This window comes from Ipomoea triloba, chromosome 13, assembly GCF_003576645.1.
Source record: "Ipomoea triloba cultivar NCNSP0323 chromosome 13, ASM357664v1".
Lineage (NCBI taxonomy): Eukaryota > Viridiplantae > Streptophyta > Magnoliopsida > Solanales > Convolvulaceae > Ipomoea > Ipomoea triloba.
In genome coordinates, this window is record NC_044928.1 from 1,657,804 (window position 1) to 1,679,541 (window position 21,738).

At 34.1% G+C, this 21,738-nt stretch overlaps 3 protein-coding genes across 5 annotated transcripts; 1 reads left to right on the forward strand and 2 right to left on the reverse strand.

Annotated features, from left to right (window-relative positions):
* Window positions 1-6,008: 6,008 nt before the first annotated feature.
* LOC116001987 (bifunctional purple acid phosphatase 26) lies at window positions 6,009-12,017 on the forward strand. Of its 2 annotated transcripts, XR_004094335.1 has the most exons (11): window positions 6,009-6,219; window positions 6,955-7,191; window positions 7,934-8,134; window positions 8,708-8,819; window positions 9,033-9,259; window positions 9,692-9,830; window positions 10,389-10,609; window positions 10,892-11,013; window positions 11,246-11,407; window positions 11,693-11,850; window positions 11,896-12,017. XR_004094335.1 is itself a non-coding variant. In XM_031241982.1 (10 exons), exons 2-10 carry the CDS (start codon window positions 7,003-7,005, stop codon window positions 11,775-11,777), a joined length of 1,458 nt encoding a protein of 485 aa, XP_031097842.1. In that variant the 5' UTR covers window positions 6,009-6,219; window positions 6,955-7,002; the 3' UTR covers window positions 11,778-11,998. The 2 variants fall into 2 exon arrangements, 1 of the variants encoding a protein (XP_031097842.1); XM_031241982.1 differs by having other exon boundaries at window positions 11,693-11,998.
* Window positions 12,018-12,024: 7 nt separating this feature from the next.
* Window positions 12,025-13,875, reverse strand: LOC116001988 (heptahelical transmembrane protein 1-like). Of its 2 annotated transcripts, none has more exons than XM_031241983.1 (4): window positions 13,529-13,875; window positions 13,361-13,450; window positions 13,212-13,269; window positions 12,025-12,834 (listed from the first exon to the last, which is right to left on the reverse strand). In XM_031241983.1, exons 1-4 carry the CDS (start codon window positions 13,750-13,752, stop codon window positions 12,169-12,171), a joined length of 1,038 nt encoding a protein of 345 aa, XP_031097843.1. In that variant the 5' UTR covers window positions 13,753-13,875; the 3' UTR covers window positions 12,025-12,168. The 2 variants fall into 2 exon arrangements, with proteins under 2 accessions (XP_031097843.1, XP_031097844.1); XM_031241984.1 differs by having other exon boundaries at window positions 13,361-13,379; window positions 13,529-13,761.
* A 2,094-nt stretch (window positions 13,876-15,969) lies between these two features.
* Window positions 15,970-21,495, reverse strand: LOC116002462 (synaptotagmin-5). Its single transcript, XM_031242608.1, has 13 exons — window positions 21,230-21,495; window positions 21,009-21,113; window positions 20,861-20,911; window positions 20,606-20,726; window positions 20,182-20,303; window positions 19,305-19,406; window positions 18,999-19,073; window positions 18,557-18,636; window positions 17,855-18,005; window positions 17,532-17,762; window positions 17,078-17,368; window positions 16,760-16,873; window positions 15,970-16,446 (listed from the first exon to the last, which is right to left on the reverse strand). The coding sequence occupies exons 1-13, from the start codon at window positions 21,332-21,334 to the stop codon at window positions 16,300-16,302; spliced, it is 1,695 nt and encodes a 564-aa protein (XP_031098468.1). The 5' UTR covers window positions 21,335-21,495; the 3' UTR covers window positions 15,970-16,299.
* Window positions 21,496-21,738: the final 243 nt, after the last annotated feature.

Consider the following 21,738-nt stretch of genomic DNA (forward strand, 5'->3'; position numbering starts at 1 on the left):
AACTGCACTGTTTCGCCATTCCCGCTTATACTGTTTCTATATCCAAAACTACGCCGTTTGTTCATGGGCGGGAACTGCATTTAATGCGGTTCTTCTGGCTTTTTTATTATAGAAGATACGGAGTAGCAATAGTTTTTTAAAGGAAAATAATATATATATATATATATATATATATATATATATATATATAGTTAATTCCATTTTTAGTCCTAGATTTATAGGTGGTATTCCACTTTTAGTCTTTTTTTAAAAAACATCCACTTTTGGTCCTAGTATTATTGTGGCATGACCATTTTTGGTTTTTTGTCAAGAAAATCATTGAAATGCCGTTAAATACAATGACATTTTGATCCTTTTTATACAAAGTAGGTTGACCCGCTATATTTTTTATGTTTATTTTTTGAAATAAAATCAAAATTGAAAACTGAAATGCTCTTGTTTTAGGCGAAATTTAAACTGTTTTGTTGATGGAGGACCAAAAATAGTCATGCCACAATAATACTAGGACCAAAAGTGGATGTTTTGAAAAAAAAGGACTAAAAGTGTATTGTCACCTATAAATCTAAGACCAAAAATGGAATTAACTCTATATATATATATATAGGGTAGGGTTCCAGTGAAATGCTTTGTTTAGGTAAGATCGTGAGATCACATCTTGTGCATCCATGTAATATTTTTTAATGGTCTAGATTGATTGACAAACACACACTTCGTTCTCACACAATTAATCACCGTTCGCACACACTTCAATTTGAAATCTTAATCAATCTAGACCATTAAAAAATTTTGAGATCAAATCTTGTACATCAATCACCGTACGCACACATTTAATCACCGTTTGCACACATTTTATTACCGTTCGCACACACTTCAACTTAGCATCTTAAAATCAATCTAGACCATTAATACTACTGACTCTATTACAATTTAGTATCTATTCATATCTACTTTCTCAACCTACTGAAGCACAATGAGTTAACAGTTGCCTCCACTGAGGCTCGAACCCACTCCCATCATCCATGTGGGAGTGTTAATCGGGACACCGGATGCCACTTTTATATATATATATATATATATATATATATATACACCCAATAATTAAAATTTCTGTCATGTGTCGTGATTTATTAATAGAAGAGAAAAAGAGTTAATAAAATTGTGGCAACATTTTTTGGATGAATCAGAACATGCTATGTAAGCATAGAGTAATAAATGGAATAGAAATCGAGAGTTTGTGTATTGTTAGCCTGTTACTTCTTCTTTTTTTTTTTTTTTAATTAATACTCAATTTGGTCTCTCGACTATTAAGATTTCACCACTTTAGTCATTGACTTTCAAACTTGCTCAATTTCATTCCCAACTATACAAATTTTTTTTTTTCCTAAAATAGTCCTTTGTCCAAACTAAAATAATCCTAATTAGGACTATGTTGGTTAACAATTACATAGTTGTTAAGGAAATTGAATAAGTTTAGAAGTCGATGACCAAAGTAGTGAAGAACCAAATCGTGTATTAACTTTTTCTTTTTAGTTCAACTTTATTATTATTATTATGGAAAGTGATACTGCTTGTCAGAAAGTAGCATTTTTTGTCACTCAATGATGATCTTCATTACTTGTTATTCCTTAGTTCTCGGTAGAAATAAATTTTTTGTTTGAATTTTGTTAAGGTTGAGTTAATTAAAAAATAATAATAACTTCACAGATAATTGATTGACAAAAAGTGACAACTGTATAATTGAGGGACAAAAATGTTATTGTTATTATTTTTTTATAATATAGGTATGAAAGTGTCATTTTTTCCGAAACAGAACAACAAAACAAAATCACATGTATCTAAAGTAAACAATCCCCATCGCATAAGCAAACATCAACAATCTAGCTAATTTGGGATTTTTGATTAGATGCACCAATCATCAACCTAAGTCCCTTATGAAATTACAATCTTTATTATATGAATCAATGTTAGAAATAAATTATTTTCAACAATCTCACACTTAATTCATATGAGCATAACACCTTTATTATATGAAAGAATCAACGTTAGGAATAAATTATTATACAACTAACACAAAGAACAAATACTTAATACAACTTATACTGCAACACAATTTTTATTCCAATTAAGGACAAATATCATTGACTCTTATTAACTTTTAGAGATAGAGATTAGAGATTTTGAATTGGAGGCCAGACGAGTTGAATTATTGTGCCCGTGACACTTTTACTTAATCATATTCAAAGGAACAAAAGCGTGAATTTTATTGTGAATCATAGACAAACGGGAGCCAAGGGTACATCGTTGCAAGAACAACCACCATATGCTAAGAGAAATTTTATCATATTTTAAATTTTGAACGTTTCGAGTTATTAAGATTTAATGACCTATTTATTTGGGGTCTTTTATTAGATGCACCAAAATATAAAATTGTCCTTTAATTATATTAATATTATTGTTTATTCACATTGTCTTAACATATTAAGGTAAATCTCCATTTTTGCTTAGCCAAATAACTAAATAAGTGAGTTTTGTATTGATAATCAAAGGTTTGGCTCAAACATGGACAAAGAAAGATGGATAAATAGTGTTTAAAGAATGTTAGACTATTTTTATCCCTACATGTGTATCTCACTTTCAAAAGTGGATCTTATATCCACATTATCAAATTTTAAATTACTTCACTATTTTTTCTACATCTTTGCAATACTCTCTCGCTTTCAAAAACGATTTTACTTTCACATCACAATAATAAATTCATATATTTTTCAATAAATAAATAAATACATATAATAACAATGAAATATTATGAAAGTAACTTTTGTTGCCAAATGACAGCAAACACTAAAAATAGTGGGTTGAAAGTTTCGCAATAAAAGATACAAAAAAAAATCTTTTTTGTTGTTACTACCTCACCTAGTAAGTGATAAACTTGCTAGGTTAGTTGAGGTTAGCCTTATGTCTTTCCGACTTTCCCTCTTCACAAAATAACGAGACTTTGTACCTGCAGTGGTTGAAATAACCTTTTTCCCAGCTTTTGCTATTGTGAAGAGCAAGAAATAGATGCAAACTACAGAAGTTAGTTCTACCTTCTGAAAATTGGCCAAAAGTCCTCTACAGACGATCAAAAGTGACCTTTTATACTTGAAAATACACATATTTAAATGATAAGAGTTAATACCTATCACGCCACCTTTTTCGGCCTACTGTTGCATGCCATTGTAAGGTTGTCCTCATCCCATAAATTTTACCAATTGCAAGATAATGTGACATGCTTTTGTGTAAAATAATTTTTTTTTAAAATTTATTTGTGTTGCTTGCATGTCTTGCAAGCTTTCTAAAACGACATTGCAAAGGACATGGAAAGCTATCATAAGCTTTCTTTTTTAGAAAGCTTGCAAACGATAAGGAGTGGCAACTTTCCTGTACTTTTTTTTTTTTTAACTTTTTCTATTATTATTATTTATTTATTTATTTATTTTATTGAAAGTGAGACCGTTTTTAGGGTGAGAAAGTATTGTAGAGATGTATAAAAATAGTGAAAGAATTGCAAATTTAATAATGTGGAGGTAGGGTTCACTTTTGAAAGTGAGTGAGTATTGTAAGGATAAGGATAACCTAATGTTCTATCTATGTCATAATGGTGTTAGGGTATAAGTTTACATGCTCTCATGCAAAGGTTCAAATTACTGGCAAGTCAAGTCATTTGGACAAGTAGTTCTGCAAACTTATTTTGTCGATACTCTCGAGTTATCTGTGACCTTTTCCGTTTTCTACTCTTGAAATTATTTTTAGCAAGCAAAGTCCAATGATTCAAAATATAGATAGCTTTTACTAAGAATAGAATATTAAGATCATGAAATTGTCAGGTTGTCCAAAAAAATCTTATCATTTGGATGAAATTATAATAGAATACAAATGACAAATGTAAAAATATCAGAAAACTTATAGGATTAAATGTGATCAAATTAAAAGTAATGTAATAAAATTAAAGTATTGAATTGGATTTCTCCTTTTAAGTAAGGTGCGTTTATGGTTTAAGGTGTGAATTTATACTTTTTCAAATTCAGGGATGCAATTGCATTATCTTGACTAGTTAATACTTAATAGGTTCATTTGATTCTTTTAAGTTTTATCATCTATTTTTGGAATAATGGAATGAATATAAATAGAAATAATTTTTTATCGTGTCAATTGAGTATAATTGTGTATATTATTTTTTGTTATATACAAAATAATCATAGGTGTATCCATGGTTGAAAAAATTGCTAGATGTTTCTCAGGTGCTTAGGGAGCGCATAGCGCCTAGACAACGATCAATCAGCCCTTAGGCACTCGTGTATTTTTTAAAAAAATTTTATTTTAAAATATTTTTAAATTTTTTAAGACTTAATAATTGTAAACTATTTAATACTTTACTAATTAATATTAAAATATTAAACATTAACCTAAAAATATCTAAAATTTGACCAATTTAGAGTCATTGACCAATTTTCAATGTTTTTTTTAGTAAAATAACCTATTAAAAAAAAACAACAATAGCTAGTCGGCCGACTAGGCGGTCTAGTCAATGCCTTGGCGGCATAGTCGACGCCAAGGAGGCCTAGGCACCTAGTCGGCCGCCTAGACCACCAATTTTAGTGATACGTTAGGTGGGCAAGTGGTGCCTAGCGTCTAGGCGGAATTTTTGCAACACTTGGTGTATCGTAGACAAACGAGATTCCAGCCTTCTGAAAAAGGTGTTACTTCTGTTTGGAAAGGGAAGGGACTGGCTGTTGAAACTAGGAGATCAAAATTTGAGAAGTTTGTGAGAAATGCTGATACAGTCCAACATGTGAAGTCTGAATTAGATACTTATTTACAGGAGGATGTTTATATTTGTGAAGGAGATTCTACTGAATTTAATGCATTAGATTGGTGGAAGTCAATGAACTTTAAGTTTAGAGTATTATCCAAAATGGCATGTGAAATCTTATCAATTCTAATCACAATAGTTGCTTCAAAGTCAACATTTAGTGCTGGTGGTAGGGTTATTGATACATATCGAGCATCTTTGGGGGCCGATATTATTCAAATGCTACTTTGTGGGAGTGGTTGGTTGCGTAACTTATATGATATGAAAAGAAAACCAAAAGTAAGTATTGTCAATTCTTTTATTTAATATATATAATTTATCTTCAATACTTTATATGTAATATAACAATATATATCATTTAATGTAGTTTACTGAAGATGCGAAGACGATATCACTGGAATGAACTTGGAGTGAAGGTATTAGGATTTGTATTAAGCTTTTGGGACAATGGATGCATAATTTAAATATCTTATGAGTTTTCAAAAAAAAAATTTAAATATCTTATGCTTTATGTTTTGGCATGGAATGTGAACAGGAAAATTATGTCTCAGTGTCAGTGCTTTTTTATTTTATTTGAGATTTAGATTTTTATTTTGATATTAGATGCTATGAGTGGACTTATTCAATTATTTGTATTAGTTTTGTAGTTGTGTTGTTTGTTTGATTGTTGTTCGTGAACGTAGATTTTTCTTTGTTCATGAACAAATTGTGTTCATGAACATATGCATGTATTTGGTTATTAAGTGTTCACAAACGTTCATCAACGTAAATGAATATGTTTGTGAATGTGTTTGTTAACGTTAACGAACACGTTCGTGAACATGTTTGCAAATGTTAACGAACGCTTAAGAACCGAACACGAACACGAATACTCCAAAATCCTTAATAAACGAACACAAATAACCTCCATTCGTTTATGTTCGGTTCATTAAGAGCCCTACCACCCTAGAATGCAAAGTTCATTTGGCTCAATCATAAACATTAATATACAAACATTTCAAACGATGTTGACCAGGTAAAACATTATTATACAAACATTAATAACTTCTTTATAAGTTACTAGAGTAAGATGACAGCAGAAGCGGTGATTGGTCCTTTCAATGTATCCTCAGGTCATTTTGGAACTTCGCCAATGGAATACCACCACGTTGCGTCACTTCCCTTGGAAAACGGGAATTCAACCCGCCAGCGACTCGCTATCGCGACACTGCTCTTTCCTCTCCCTTCTAACCCACTCCTCCATTCTTACCGCCACTAACTTAGCTTCTTCGCCATCGCTATATAACACACTCCCTCTCAAAAGCTAATCTTCGGATCAGTTCCGCTGTTTCCTTCCTTTCTCCACCAACCGAATTTCAGCTTTTCAGGTACACAATCTCATCCCCCTCCCTCTCTCTCTCTCTCAGTTTATTCATTTTACTCTGATGTGATACAAATTCTATCAAGTTCAGGTATTGAGGACTAGCTAATTCCGTATTCTGTTAATTTTGTTTTCATCCCGCTTCTAATGGATATGCTTATGGAATATGAATCATGAATTATGAATTCTGACCAGTGCGAATAATCGATAATTGATACTAATAAGTTGTTTGTGGATTACTGGCTCGAATGAGCTGAAAGTATTTTACAATTTATAATTCATATGCTTTGTCAAGCATGTCGAGGATGAATTGTTTAATCTCTAATCTCAACATCTAATTAAATAAGTTTTACCGAGCAGGCTTGTTAAATTTTGTTTCTGTGGAGAATGGATCTGAGATGCATTGGAAGTTTGTTTTAGATTTATGTGATTGTTTGTGCCACAGAAGAAACAATAGTTCTGCTGGATGAAGCTGTTGACTAGGTTTTCTGATTATGGTGTATGATTGTAAATAATTCAGTATTTGATTAACTGCATGGTGACTTTTGTATTGTTTGCTTAACTGATCTAGAAAGTGTTAGCAATCAATGATATTTTCCAAATATGTAAAGAGTATAATATTTAGTCCGTGATCTTAATAATCTCTACCAAACATCACCTACATGGTTTTGAAAGATTTGTAGGTGGATACTGGGTAGATTTTCTTTGTTGATTGACACATTGTTCTTCTTCATCGATGCAGTGAGTTTTAGAATGTATCTTTGAGGTTGTCTCATTGATCGGTTGGGATATGAAAGATAAGGAAGCAGATACAATGTTGCTTCACCTTTTGCTCTTATTCTCTCTTGTATTGAGCTTCATAGAAAATGGAAGTGCTGGCATGACAAGTAGATTTACTCGTTCTGAGTGGCCATCAGTGGATATTCCTCTTGATAATAAGGCCTTTGCAGTCCCTGAAGGTCATAATGCACCACAGCAAGTAAGTTTGTGATCGCTTATTGTAATTTAGTTCTGCACTTTCACCAAATCATTTGAAATTCACATTTCTATCAATCTTGAAAACTAATAGCATTTTGTTGGAAATATGATCTCCATGAGAGAGTTTCACTTGAATGTTGCTTACTCTGTAGGATTTGAAGTTGCAGAAAATAAAAATGTTAAACTTTACTGTTAGTTTTTGAATGAAGATAAGAAAAGGACATTACTAGCAGTCATCTAGTGTATTTTGGCAGGAAACTATTTTCTCTAGACTATTTCAGACTAGGTTCGGACTTCGGATTATGCATTTAGCCAATACACATCCAAGGGGTTTTCTTAAAAAAAAAAAATAATAAAATACAACCAACCCTATATTGTGTTAAATTTTAAGTGCAAATCATTCCTTATTTGGAACCTTAGATGAACAATGTTTTATTTAATTATAAGTATTGTATGTATCTTGGTTAAGTCCATACACTAGTGTGGATGAGTTTGGAGTGGATCCTTACCATTAGACTGTTGCACATATCATTTCACAACATGAAAAATGCTTGAAAGTCTTGATTGCCCAAGACAAGTCACTCAAACTCTATATTTCATAATCAATCTATAGCAGAATAATTGCTGTTGGAACATGATTGAGAGAGTATTTTTTAAGCAATGTAGTGGTGTTTCATTAAAAAAAAAAAAATCATCTATGATTTTCATAAGATTCTGACATACTTGAGTGGCTCTGCTTGTAGGTTCACATTACACAGGGTGACTATGATGGAAAGGCTGTCATAATCTCCTGGGTCACTCCTGATGAACCAGGGTCTAGCCAAGTACGCTATGGCTTATCTGAGGGGAAGTATGATTTCACAGCAGAGGGCACATATACAAACTACACATTTTACAATTACAAGTCTGGCTTTATACATCAATGCCTTGTTGGTGGCCTCGAGGTAATTGAGCGTTGAGTCATGACTCATGAGATTCAAAATTGGATCTTTAAATTCTTTGAAATTGAATGAAACACCTGATTCTCATTATATGAAGGATTATTTGATATTAGTTTGAAATGTGTTTGTGGGCATGCAATTTAATCTTCCTATTGCTGCTTAGGTGCAGTATTTCTTTGTTTGTTGACATGATTCAGTTTAATGAAATGCATGGTCTGATGTATTTATTTTTAAAATTTTATTTTTTCCAATGTATATTTACACGGTAGCCCGGTAGTGATATGATGTTTGTATATTGATACATGAGTAGGTACTGCACAATCATTTACTTCCTCCCAAATCATTTATACAGTTGCATTTGTTCAATCATTAAACCTCAGATTGATATCTTAAATTTGTATAGTTAAGACAGCTTGACTTTATTAACCATTATGGGAGGAAGTTTTTCACCAAGTATTAACTTTTGCTTAGTGCCATTAGCAATACTATTGTCATCACACTTCCATTTTCTGACAATATGTTAAATTGACTATATGTTTTTCACTTCCAACTGATGATGTAATTTTGTTTTTTTAGCATGACAGAAAGTATTACTATGAGATTGGAAATGGTGATTCTTCAAGGAAGTTTTGGTTTCAAACACCTCCAAAAGTTGGACCAGATACATCTTACAAATTTGGTATTATAGGTTAGTAGTTTTCTACTTTTCTTCTGACCAAAAATTGATTTATATGTTAGTCTATTTATTTAACTCTTTCCTAAGGTAACTTTTTCTTTCAGCATTTTTTATATAGTAGTATCTATTTATATGTTATTCTTTGTACTTTATTTCTCCATTACTTTTCTAACATTGTCATTCAAGACCTTTCTCATTTTCATTTCTCCTTTCTGTCAATTTCAGGTGATTTGGGCCAAACATTCAATTCTCTCTCCACTCTTGACCATTATATCCAGAGTGCAGGGCAGACTGTCTTATTTGTTGGAGATCTCTCTTACGCTGATAGATATAAATATCATGATGTTGGAGTGCGTTGGGATTCATGGGGCCGTTTTATTGAAAAAAGTTCTGCATATCAGCCCTGGATTTGGTCTGCCGGGAATCATGAGATAGAGTACATGCCATATACGGTACTATTATAAAAATATACTTATTCAGTTGCATGCATGCTTATATTTTTGTTCTTATTAATTTTTCCATTTAGGAAGTATCATGTTTAAACTGTGACTAGAGAGCTAATGCACGGAATCACATTTGTTTTTTCTGCTCTTTTTTGTGAATCATAAAACAATTTGTGAAACTGTGTACCAAATAAAGTCTCTTCTTTAATTTTTTCCTGTTGTCTTGTTTTTAATTTAATATTTTGAATTCGTGAAGCATAATCTTTGCTATCTTCCTCTGAGGCACAAGTCTAATTATTTGTTACCCCATGGTGCAGATAATATGATATTGCCTGCACAATTTTCTTGCTCCTGAAGCATAATTATGCAATGATTTCTCCTTTCCATCTGTTTGAAGTTTGAGTCAGTTTTTAACTGCTTTCCTCCATTGTTTATGATCAGGGGGAAGTAACTCCTTTTAAATCATATCTCTTTAGATATCCCACACCCTATAAAGCCTCCAAGAGTACCAATCAGCTTTGGTATGCAATCAGGCGGGCATCTGCTCATATAATTGTTCTATCCAGCTACTCCCCATTTGGTAATTTACTTTTCCTATTACTTTGGTTGTAAAATCATGAATGCATCATCATCTAATTGACTATGATGTAAATATGAATATCCATGTTATGGCATTTTTCAAGGATGCATCTACATTCTTACAGCAATCACTACTGGGAAAAAGTTTTGCGATTCTCTTTCAGCATTGTCATGGTCATAGAGGCTTACTCATATTTGATGGTCTGGAGTTTGGGGATAATATGCTGGTAGTAGGCAAAGTCCGTTCTCAGTCCATTGGCATAATTTTACATCCCATCTCACTATGATGTACAGAAAAATACTTGGTCATCCAGGATATGTGCAACTGCAAACATGTTCTAGTTGACTGGTTATCATCAAATTATTTGGAAGCTACCCCATTTTCTATGATTTTGGGTAAAAATAACAAAGAACAGAGAGCTTTATTAGCTTTTTAACTACCTTCAAAGTTACCAGTTCTACTAATGCTTTCTCATTTTTGCTGCAGAAAAGGATTGCATCTTTTTCTGTCTTATTGCATAGTTACTAAATTCGTTCTTTCTTTTACCACCATTTTCAGTAAAATATACGCCTCAGTGGAAGTGGTTAAGAGAAGAACTTACAAGGGTGGACAGGGAGAAGACTCCTTGGCTAATTGTCGTCATGCACGTTCCTATCTACAATAGCAATGAAGCCCACTTTATGGAGGGTGAAAGTATGAGAACTGTCTATGAGGAGTGGTTTGTCAAATACAAAGTTGACATGGTATTTGCCGGTCATGTCCATGCTTATGAGCGATCAGTGAGTTCTTAAATCTACATTATTTTTCTAGACTTCAGTGACAAACTTCTTTACACTTTGCCTTCTTTAAAGGAAAATAGTCAAATACTATGGTTGTATTATCTAATAGTAGCCTGAAAGAAGTATAATTTTGCGCTCTCCCCTTTCCAAGAATGTTTTCTATAACACAACTAAAACAGTACTTGATAATCTATATGTGAGGAATCTTCTGAATTGCAATTTCTATCCAAGTATGGTTTGGTCTGCTTAGTGGATTCTCTAACGAGTCTTTATAATTTTCAGTACCGCATATCAAACATCCACTATAATGTATCAAGTGGTATTGCTTATCCTGTACCAGACAAATCAGCTCCTGTTTACATTACTGTTGGAGATGGAGGGAACCAGGAAGGTCTTGCTGGAAGGTAATTTAGCAGATATATTGAATAAAATCTTTCTAGTTAAGAACATTAAAATGGCGTGTGTGTGTGTGTGTGTGTGTGTGTGTGTGTGTATATATATATACCTACTAGATCGATGACTACATTTGTCTACAGTTCTTACCGGAACCTAATTCTCATTTGAACCTGATCCTATATATTCTATTTTTTCACTGGTGCATTAGTGCAGTAGATCTTTAACTGCATATATCTGCAGATTTAGAGATCCCCAGCCTGAGTACTCTGCTTTTCGCGAAGCTAGTTATGGACATTCTACATTAGAGATAAAGAATAGAACACATGCATACTATCATTGGAACCGGAATGATGATGGAAAAAGAGTTGCAACTGACGCTTTTGTTCTACACAACCAGTTCTGGTGAGTAAATTTGAACTTGGCCCCCCCATCTTTGTATCTTGTAATCTACTACTTACCTCTTCCCATTAAACTAAAGATGTTGCTATCAAGTTTCAATGGCTGATTTTACACATCCCCGGGTACACAATACCTCCTCAAGTACCACAAATTACAGTATCTACCCTTCTCGAGAGAAAAGAAAACTGAAACTCGACTGTCTATTTAACGCTTTTGTCTCATCATATCCATGTAATATTTGTTGCTTTAATTTTATCAGTTTTTAATCAAAACCTTTTCACCTCTCAGGGGAAACAGCCGGAGAAGGAGAAAGCTGAACAAATCCCATCTTCACTCAGTCATTGTTAGCAGGTACTCTACCACGCCATTGTGAATGCAGCAGTTCTCCATCACAACTGGCAATTTTGCCGCAGCATTGAATCCTCGGCTGCTGTTTTATTGTGTAAATAAGAATTTCTGTTGTTTATATATGATCTTTTCTTTCTTTGAAAATGTCATTGAAGAATAACATGAAATAAAAGATGTATTTGTGAATACCTAGCCGAGTATTGAGTCACAGTACTGTAATTATAATTATGACCTCATTTTGGCAAATACATGAGAGTTTAAACAATGTGGTGTGTATATAAAATATATGAATTTCCTTTGATGTCAACCATGATGTTTCCAATGAAAGAGCGGAACATTTAGATCATATCAATTGGATCGAGAGAACAGAATGGAAAAATGTGGGATACGTTTTTTCTCGTAAACTAACAAACAAATCATCTAACTCTGGGGCACCCCAATCTGCTACGATATTCCAAGAAAATGTGAGCAGCACCATAATGTGCCAATGCACCAAGGATCACAAACACATGGAAAATCTGGTGACTCTGGCCAGCCAAATCAAAAGCCCCAGGCTTCCATCTCTCCGGGATTCTACTGACATAGAACATAGTCCCAACAATATAAAACAACGCCATGGCTCCCTCGTAAGCAAGTGTCACATTCCTGTAAGGGTCGTTCCAGTACACAACCATAGCATGGACTGCAGGGATCAGGCCGAACAGCCCCATGGCGAGGAACAGACAGGCGCGAAACCACCTGTATTTCCCACTAGAAAAGGCGGGGGTGAGGAGAGTGAGGATAATGACGACCCCAATGATTGAGATCCCTGTTAGGTAGACGATGTGCCAGGGCGGGGAGCACTGGAAAATGTAGTACATTGGAGGGAAATAGGAGGTGGATATCATGACAGTTATCCCCACATAGTCCATTTGTGTGAGTAAAAGGGTTAGGGGTTGGGAGTGGCAACAGAAGAGGTGGCAAACACTGCTCGACAGAAAACAGAACATCGAACCTGCTAAGAACACATACATTGGCCATGTTGCTGCAACCACTATCCCTTCTGCTGATTTCATGTCCATCAGTGATTCTTGAGCTGGCACCTGCCAGATAGATTCAATTTCATTCACTATACCTAAAAGGCAAGAAAGAAAGAGCCCACACAAACATCCAACCTATATCAAGACTCTCCATTTAACCTAAACATGAACTGCTGATTCGATTGGCTATGCTTCGAGCGATGTGCAATCCAACTATCAGCTTAAACTTTTATTGAAACAGGACACATCATTTAATTTTAATTTAGTATCGAAGGCTATCAAAGGTCAACTCGTTCACATATACAAAATTAATCGGCTTGCACACATTAAGAGGCGTGTTAAACATGTAAAGTCTAAAACTATCGACCTTTTAGTAACTAAAACGGAACATATCCTTCAATTTCCAGTAACTGAACTACTGAAGCTAAAGGGTGCCTTACCTGGAAAGCATCCTTTGAATTCAGAGATGTATTTGCATCTGCACTAGCAGGTAAGTTCCTGCAAAAAACACAAAATCCAATCAAGAAACTATTCCCACTATGTTAATGGGAATCAAGAAAATTCAGAAACAACAAATTTCTCAGTTTACCTCAAGAATGTCATGAAATCTGCAAGCTGATGTATATGGGCAGAATTGGCCACAACCAATACCACAATCAGAATAAACCCAATCAAATGCCTACCCAAAAATAAATTAAAAAAAAATTAACAAAATAAATTTAGGAAAATTAAAAAAAAAAATGAGGAATATGCTTACGTCCAGACGTTGAGAGTTTCATTGTGCCACCGGAAAATGCTGAAGAGAGCTTGTTTGAGGGGCCATTCAGCCCTGTAATAGTTGAGAATAAATTCATTGTCTTTCATATACTCCGGCAGTTCTTGAAAAGACACTAGACCATATTTTCTCTTCTTCCCCGCCGCCGCCGGTGAGGCGCCGGTGGTCGGAAGAGGAGAATCTTTCTGACCCTTTGCTTGGATCATTATATTCCTCTTCTGAACAGACCCTTTACTGGCTTGATCATATCACAGAAGTCACGGATGAGTGATTTTTTGAGGTGAGAGTGTTTGAATTTAGGAGCATGGGGAGTGATGGTAGCTGGCAACACTGGCCAACTACCCCACCGCCCGCAGCATTTAAAGAGTTGTTTACCCAATAGAGACATTGCCCATTCGTATTTCCAAAACGTTGTTTTGGCATTCTAAAACACTTGTTGCAACCATAACAATTCATAAGTCCACAATAATCCAATGGTTACGGTGTAAATCGCGAGTTGCATAATCAATTCACCCGTCAAGATCTTAATTTTTATGTATGCACAAGAGATCTAATCTATACTTGAATCTCCACATTGTCGCCTTCAGTTAGACATCAAATTAGACGACAAACCACTAGACTAATCTCCAAAAGCATAAAATTACCTTTTTTTTTCTTCTCTCAAAGATTGAATCTCCGACCTAAGAGCCCTCTATAAATTACGTTTTTTTGAAACAATATTTGGTGATGATTGCATTTTCTTGGATCAATATTTTGAGAAGGAAAATACTACATGCGCTCCCATTTCACTCCCAACATGTACTCCCTCTCACAAACTTTTGAAGTACACAACTGTTCTGGGATCCACATGATGAAAATATCCAATTATTATTTGCCACATCAGGGAGTAAAGTGAGGAGTATGAATTTGGATGTACATGTAGTATAACTCTTTTGAGAAATGGGTATATTTCATGATTTGATAATTAACTATTCTCGAGATGCGTAGTTCATTTTTTATTATATAAGTTTGAATTCTAAACTTGAGAGTTCAATGCTCATATAGTTATGTCCAAGATAAGTGGATGAGTCAATCATGTGATGTATCTCAACTTGTGAACAACAATGTCAAATCTAAACCTCTTGTTTTTTTAAGAGTTAATTGGTCAATTAAGTTGTGTCCCATAAAACAAATAGTTCTTTTATCTTTTAGGATATGCAAAAATATATAACACAAAAATTTGAAAAGTAAAATTCAAAAACTCTCAAATGTACTATAGCAGTAACAACAACAACAAAAAGAACTCTAAAAATACAATTAAAAAATGCAATTCAAAATCTTTATATAAGTACACAAGTTCATAATTTTACCTATATTCTTTCATTCTTTTAAACTATTCAAGCAATTGAATATATTCATTGAGATTATTTTATGCATACCATATATTCCTCCTTTTTATCCATTCTTTTTGAGATGTTATTCATATTCCCCTTGCTCTAATTTTTCAAATAAAACGTGTACTTATATCTAGAATGAGGTGGTTGCACTTTTTAAAAAAATTGGTTGGTTGTCCTACTACACCCACAAGGGATCGGACATCCCACTAGAGGTGGCAAGTTAAAACATTAGCAAGTGTGTTATATCTTGTCCAATTATGTTGTTTGTCTTATCTAGCAAGACAAGTAATGTTTTTCTTCAATTGTTTTGAGGAAGAGGTGATAAGAATAAGTCTAATATATACATGTTTCTAAAACTTCTTTAATTAATATGGTTGTCATGTATTTTCTGCAGAATAGATTTTTACATTTGTGTATTATTTGTAATATATATAGTCTCATGTACTCAATATATTTCAATGTATTATAATCTTCATTCTTTGCACTATATACTTCTTTTATTACCTTCAACAAGAGGAACAAAATTTTATAAGTAGAGCGAAATTTTAATATGCTTATATTTTTTAAGTCTCAAAATATATATTCATTTTTTTTTAAGTACTAAACTTCTTGTTAATATTTGATCAGCATTGTAAATATTATTCGGTAGATTTTTGACTTTTTTGATAAGTAAATATTGTCTAGAATTATTTTTAAAAAAATGACAATTTTAACTCTTAAGTTATCAGAAATAGTTGATTTAGTCCTAAAGTCATTATTGCAACCACATTTGGTCCTTGAGTTTTCTTCAGAGTGACATTTTAGTGGTTGAGTTGGATATCATGATTTGCACTAAGTATTTGAAGCATAATGGTAGAAAAATGCAATTTTGATTAAAATATTGTAATTGTATAATTTTAGTTAAAGATTGAATATTCATCAAAAGATATGCAAGTATAAAGACTTAAACCATTTAGGTATGAGATCCAAAATTGAGAAAATTGCACCTAAATAAAACCAGACCGAAATCAATGGGATACGGGTCACGGGATGCAGACACCAGTACAGTTCGCAAAAAATGTATTCAACTTTCACCATTTAACCAAAAAAGGCTAAAGTCAATAAGTGAAATAACACAAGAAACATGAACATGAATGTCAAATACTGGATTTTCCTAATCCTGTCAAAGTTCCCTCTTATTCTCTTTGGCTATACCAGTATAGCAGCTCTAGGCCTCTATAAAACTCTCTCTCAGAATTAATGGAGCTATATTCTATACACGAAATGTTACATTGGCGAACCTTCGAGCTTCGGGCGATGCATTAGAGCAAGTATCTACAAAATCCGAGATGAGACCCGAGTGCGCATTTCAAAGAAACACGATCTGCGCTTTTTCACTTAGGTGTCCCTGTAAATAGGTTGCGGTGTCCACTTGAGATTCAAGTTGAGCTTCCCTGATTTCGCACCATCTAAATCATGCGTTACTTTATATTCACCTTCTAATATAACCCTCGTCAAAGTTATGATGCACCGTCCCATATAATCCTGCATTCAATGCGAATTCAGCATAATATATAAAAATTAATAAATGTACAGTTTCACTATCGGTTTAAACTTTTATTGAGACCGGAACACATTCTTTAGTAGTGCAAAAGTTCAACAAGCAAAACATAGTGTGCGAACTAGGCGCAAAGCTCATGTTATTGAAAAAGAGAAAATCACATTATAATGAACTTGTAAAGGCTAACGATTACTCAGAAAAGGAGAAAGGGAAATCGCACAATTGTCAAAAGATTTTCGTAACTAATAGTTATACGAGCAGGCAAAGGAGCTGAATGACAACGCAAGATGTTTTTACCTTCCCAAATGTGTCGTGATCCCAGACCTCAAGAATTAGCATATCATGTAACCCATCCTCAACCACGAAGTCAAAAGTCTGATTCCAGACCGGATTTAGACTATCCATCACAACCTAGAAGTAAAAGAGTAGCACTTATGTTAACATGAAAATAATAAGCTATGTTTTCATCCGCCAAAAACGGACGCCTTTCGTCGTGACATCAAGTCAGGCGAAAAACCACTACACTAAACCTCGGGAGGCTTCTTGATCCGTTTTTGGATTAACTTAAGAGCAAACCTGGGAATATTTTTACTAGGAAAGCAAAAAGAAACATACCCTTGTTTTGTTCTTTGTACCAGCCTTCCTCAAAGTAAGCACAACAAAAGGATCGGCTTTCCCGAGTAGATCTGCTGCGGGAAGGTCATCAGCAGATATCACAGTAACAGAAAGCACCCCTCGTACAATTACCTCCCTTTTTTTGGTATCGCCTCCATTTTCAGCAGCTTCTTTCGATTCATTACTACTTTTAAGAACTTTCTCTAAAGAAGTCATAGAATACTTCTCAGCAAAAGGGCTAGTAAACCCATTACCCATGCCTGAAGGGCAATACAACAGCTCCAAGTTCACCTAACGAAAATCAAACAAAGCATTTGGCATTTGCCACATGAATCAAATTAGATCCTCTATTTAAAATAATACTGATACTTTTTTTTTTGAGTACTATTGACTCTGTTACAATGTAGTACTGATACTAAAACATACTCGAGCAAAAGTAGATTTTAGTTCTCACCTTCCCCCTATCTTTTTTGTCTCTTTGAATCTCCAAGTCTTTCACCAACGGCAGCCATACATCTTTCACTTTTCCCGGTTCAAGCTCATTCAATCGTACATGGGTAAGACCAATCAGTTCGCTTGCTTGCAAACCTTCATCGTCATAGATCTTTACCACCAAGTGTTGTGTTAATGGATCTTCAACAACGAACTGAAAATGCTCGTTCCAGACTGGGTTCAAATCATTGTTCTGAAATGCAACACATTACATTTATGTAAAACACGATCAAATTGCTCTTAGAGATCGAACTCTTGAAGGGAAGAAACACATCAACCACTTACAATTGTCTTGCTTTTTTTAGTTCTATCTCGTACAGGGCGTACATATAACACAGCATAAGGATCAGACTTCCCAATGAGGTCTTTATTAGTTAACCCCTTTGCTTGAACGAGTTTCACGTCTAACTTTCCAACTGGCTTCAGTTCAAGGTCACTAAAAAAAGGGATAGAAATATAAATTAGAGATACAAGTAATCGTTTACTATCAATAAGTTATGCACAGATTAATAATATTATTATAATTCTTGATCTATTGTGGCACCCAAGGTCAATTGTTTTCATGTTAGCTGGTTCAAAGTCCAAGTAGGTTGATAGCCCACACAAATGTTCGTGGCAAATTATGCCATGGATTAGGGTCCACCTTGCATTGTGGATCTTGGTCCAAAATTACATTTAGATTATGTGTCTGCCGTTAACATATAATGTGCTTGTAGTTAACAAATTATGTTACCTACAAACACAATTTTTTAACCATTATCCACAATGCAAGTTGACCATGGTCCATTGGATAAACTTGTTGGGTTTTTTCCACCTTGCAGTATGCTACAATGAGGTGAAAGGTAAGGCTGCAAGGTATTCCGACAAAATGGTGTTGAAAGGAAGAAAAAGGACATCTATTGATACCATAGGTTTATTCTTCACGAGGACGGAAAATTAGATGATATTGTAAATCATGAAAGCATTGATGGAATGAAGTGGCAATACCTGTAATCCCCAGGCAATATAGGAATAACTTTTCGAACAGGCCACATGATAGAATCTTCAATAGCATCTCGTATTGTACCCTTTAAGAAGTAAATTAAATATTAATTTGTTAAACCAGGACCATATATTATTATAATGGATACTGAAGCAAGTGGAAGATGTATACATAGTCCAAAAATGAAATCACAGCTACCGAGAGAAACCATAACAGGGCTCTAGTGAGCAGGAAGGACACAAAAAGCAAAAGCAATCAACATTACTAAGAAGAAGCTTTACAACAGGTGAAAATACATATGTGCATACAAATACATACATACATACACACACATCACATATAAAGTGTGTCAGTGTGTGTGTGTGTGTATAATGGCTTGAAAGTTGAAAATTAATAGAAAAGAAAAAAAAAAAAACAGCATAATTAAATTGAAAATTGTTGCCGAACCTCAATTGCATCAGCAATGCCAGGTATTGCCGTCAAATCACCACCAACTACTTTGAGTGTAAAATCCAGCTTTTTCTGCATACATTTAAAAAAAAAAGAATTTTAAAAAATGTAAGCCATGAATCATTGTAGAAGTGATATACTTAAGCAGGTTCTGATACACTGTATTGCTACACAATGATGACTTATTCAGTAATAGTGCCTCTGAGGCAGCATGATTGTCTCGTGTCTCTAAGTCCATACTTAACAAGCTGTATGGCCTAAAGATATGAATGCTTAAAATTGAGCTAGAAGTTTATATAGCACCTTCTGTCTTAAAGATACGCATACAGCTCCAAAGCAAGGAAGCTCTTCTACAAGTGGACGGAAGATCAGCCTGAAAACCCCAGTAAAAGCAATGTTTTTCACCTATACACAGCAGAATTACAACACATGTAGTGAAATTATACGAAATTGCAATGAAACTAACAAGATATGCTGGTATAGGATACAGAGTCATTAATTGTTTAATTGATGACTTTATGTATGCATGTTTAAACACAAAACCATGACCTACTAATGAACGACAGAAAGAGTTGCATTAGAATGGGGAAAAAATTGATTTGTATAACTATGAAACATCTATAGGAAACAATCAACACATTCATAACTGATAAGGAAATCTTTGCCATGAATTTTAACATTGTAAGATATATAGTACAACAAATGTACAATCAATCTGAGAGATAGTTACCTAACATTGTGAGTTGTGACTAAACAAGATAAGGCTAAACTTAAAATTCATGACAAAGATTGATTGTACATTGGTACGTAGATACTGGCTTACTGATGCAAGTCCACTAAAGAAATTTCATTGACAAGCGATGGGAGACACTAGAGAGAAAGATCAATACTCGGGATTAGGATGAACAATGCTTGTAGATTTACAAGAATGGAGCTAAAAATATGAATAATATTTGCAGATTTACAAGAATAGGGCTAAAAATATTTGGGTCCCAGAGTTTGCAGGTTTAGATATGCATTCTTTGTGGAGATTTTGAAATTATATTTACATTCAGCAAGAAAATTAACATCAGTTAAAACCATCAGTCTCACAGAACAAGTAATCATAATATTTTAGATATGGAGACAAATAATTAAGAAGGTATATTCGTAGCTTCTAATTAAGCAACAATTGAGTTACCTGCACTGGTAGTGCAACACCAAGGTAAGTCTTAATATCAAGTACTATATTAGGATTTCCATCCCATTGCATCTCTAACTCCATAGTAATACCATCACTTCCATCTTCGACGATAGAAATTCCTAAAGGAAAAAAGTAAATGGCCTTCAACAAATAATTGGTTTTCAAATGTGCTTCATCTTGGAGAATACTATCACGATTTATACAAATGCAATAAAACAATTCAACCAAAAAACAATCTCATAAACTCTACATTCATCTTAATCAATGAATTCCTCTCTCCTAATTATTTTACAGTAGCAGCAAGCACAAGTTAACATCATAAGCTCGTCAAATTGGCAAGTAAATAACTTCCCAATATAACATGCTTGAAGTTCAAGGAAATTCATTGAATAAAAATATGTAAAAATCCCATCATTCCAACCTGTAAATTGTGGAGCAACAGTGCCAAGAGTGAACTTTGAAAACTTCAATGAGGCTAAAACCACAGGTCGGTATGATTCCAGAACCGGCTCTACATTCATCTTAATCAACTCTGAGGCTGCCTAAATTACCCCATCAATAAAAATTTACATACACCAAAACAACCAAAAATAAAAAAAATTAGAAAAATTACTAAGAATAGTAACACCTTTTTGTAGACTTAAATACTACTCTATGTGTAGCAAACAAGCCTAACCTCATTCACAGACGGCCAGATCTTTACAAGGTGACTGTTGAGCCACTTCAACTGCAAAATCCAATTTTAAAAAACATATACAATTTTAGAAACAACTATAGATACACACAACATTTAGATTTAAGAAAGAAAAATTCAAAGATTTGACCTTTTGCTGCTTAGAGAAGACAACCCAAGAAGGGTACTGGTCCGGGGTGAAAATCTTTCTGGAATCCTCCACCGTCATTCTTGCAAACGCCGCAACAGTAGCAGCCTTCGGGTTCAAGTTCAAAGCACCCAACAAAAAAAAAAAAAAAAAAAAAAAAAAACAACACAGAAATCAAACACCAAAAATTTCATAAGCAGACATAGCAAAGCAGTTCAACTTACGAGTTCGGCACGGCGTTTGGATCGGGAGTTTTCAGATTTGACAAACCCGATTATTAAAGCTACGCCAACAACTACTCCGATCACAAGGCCAAACAGGAACGCCATTAAAATCAAAGCAGAGTTTGTTGAAGCTAAAGAGAAGTCTTTCTTAATCGTTGGGGGTTTAATGAAGATGAAAGCGTGTATGGGTCGTGTAAATCAAAGGATTTGGGCGGCTGAAAACGAAAAGTTGGAAGGAGGAGGAGGAATGAATGCAGGGCTGCCATGTGCCGACAGGCGGACAGGCCGGTTTACTAGCTGTGGACCCGTTTGGTTAAAGGATCTAAACGACACGAAATACGGATGTAGCATCTAAAAAGTGATTTTTTACATTTTACCAAAATGGCAATTTTTCTTTTGTTTTTTACTACAATCTATCATATTTGCTAAACAAAAGTGCTAGAGCAATGTAATCAAATCACAAGTAATTAACAAATGACAAATTTTTTGTATTCTCCTCCATTCATTCA